Source organism: Gekko japonicus, unplaced genomic scaffold, assembly GCF_001447785.1.
Source record: "Gekko japonicus isolate JY-2015 unplaced genomic scaffold, Gekko_japonicus_V1.1 scaffold2524, whole genome shotgun sequence".
NCBI lineage: Eukaryota > Metazoa > Chordata > Lepidosauria > Squamata > Gekkonidae > Gekko > Gekko japonicus.
The window spans coordinates 93,721-94,721 of record NW_015161481.1 but is presented as its reverse complement, the minus strand read 5'-3'; the positions used below and the strand labels follow the sequence as shown (position 1 = coordinate 94,721).

At 63.4% G+C, this 1,001-nt stretch overlaps 1 protein-coding gene across 1 annotated transcript in view; it reads right to left on the bottom strand.

Moving 5' to 3' along the window:
* The window catches only part of QSOX1 (quiescin sulfhydryl oxidase 1), a 144,671-nt gene that overhangs the window by 135,666 nt on the left and 8,004 nt on the right, over window positions 1-1,001 (bottom strand). Inside the window, exon 3 of the mRNA XM_015429156.1 lies at window positions 762-996. Within this exon, the coding sequence (XP_015284642.1) occupies window positions 762-996 (235 nt within the window). The remainder of the gene's footprint in view (window positions 1-761; window positions 997-1,001) is intronic.

Genomic DNA, 1,001 nt, shown 5'->3' with positions numbered 1-1,001 from the left:
AAACAAAAGAAGTCGAAACATTCCTTTAATGACAACTGCTGTCTATCCAGTGCTAGGAGACAAGCTAAGGGACAGGCCTTGGCCTCCGTCCTGTCTGTCACTGCTTGGCCACACTGTGTATGTGTATAAAGTGCCATCAGGTCACAGAAAACTTATGGTGACCCCCATAGGGTGAACACTGATGGAACCTGCAGATTTAAGAAGGCACAAATAGATGGACTCAAGAAGAGGCAGAAAGTGCAGGCCTCCCCTGTAAGGTGAGCAGGGCTTGTGGGAAGGAGGATGCTGTACTAGATGGACCTCCCTTGGTATGCAAGAGGGGTCCCTTTCATATCCTCCCCTTCCTTGGTCGTACCCGGCCTTTCATTGCAAGAGATACAAGAGAAGTCCTTCCTCTCCCCCAGTCGAAGGCCAACACTTTTGTCCGGCTGCACAGAAAAGAAAGTGGCACGGGGAAAAGAGCCGGAAGGGACGCTTCAAGGGGCACAAGCCGGTGCGGAGCCCCCTCCAGGAACAGCGAGCGCACAGGGACGCGGAGGGCGCGCGGCGAGAGGGAGCCTCAATCCACCCACCCGGCGTCCCAGCGGCTGAGTGGGAAGGGGCAGCTGTGGCGACAGACGGCCCCCCGGCACCAGGGCCCGGTCGAGGGACGACGCGCTCTGACCCAAGCCGCGCGCCCCTTGGAAGACGGCCCAAGGCCAGCGTGCCTCTGAGCGCCTCCAGAGGGCGGGCACACACGCCCCGCCGCGCCCGCCGCTTACCCTCGACGTCGCCGGCCAGCTCCTTCCAGGTGGGGGCGAACTGCATGCAGTGGCCGCACCAGGAGGCGTAGAACTCGACCACCCAGGCGCTGGAGGAGTGGAAGACGCGGCGCCCCAGCGTGTCCGCCCCCAGCAGCGCCAGCGGGTCGTCGGGCGAGTAGAGGCCCAGGCCGCGCGCCCCGGCCGGCAGCAGCAGCAGCAGCAGCAGCGCCAGCGGGCAGGCGGGCAGCGGGAGCGAGA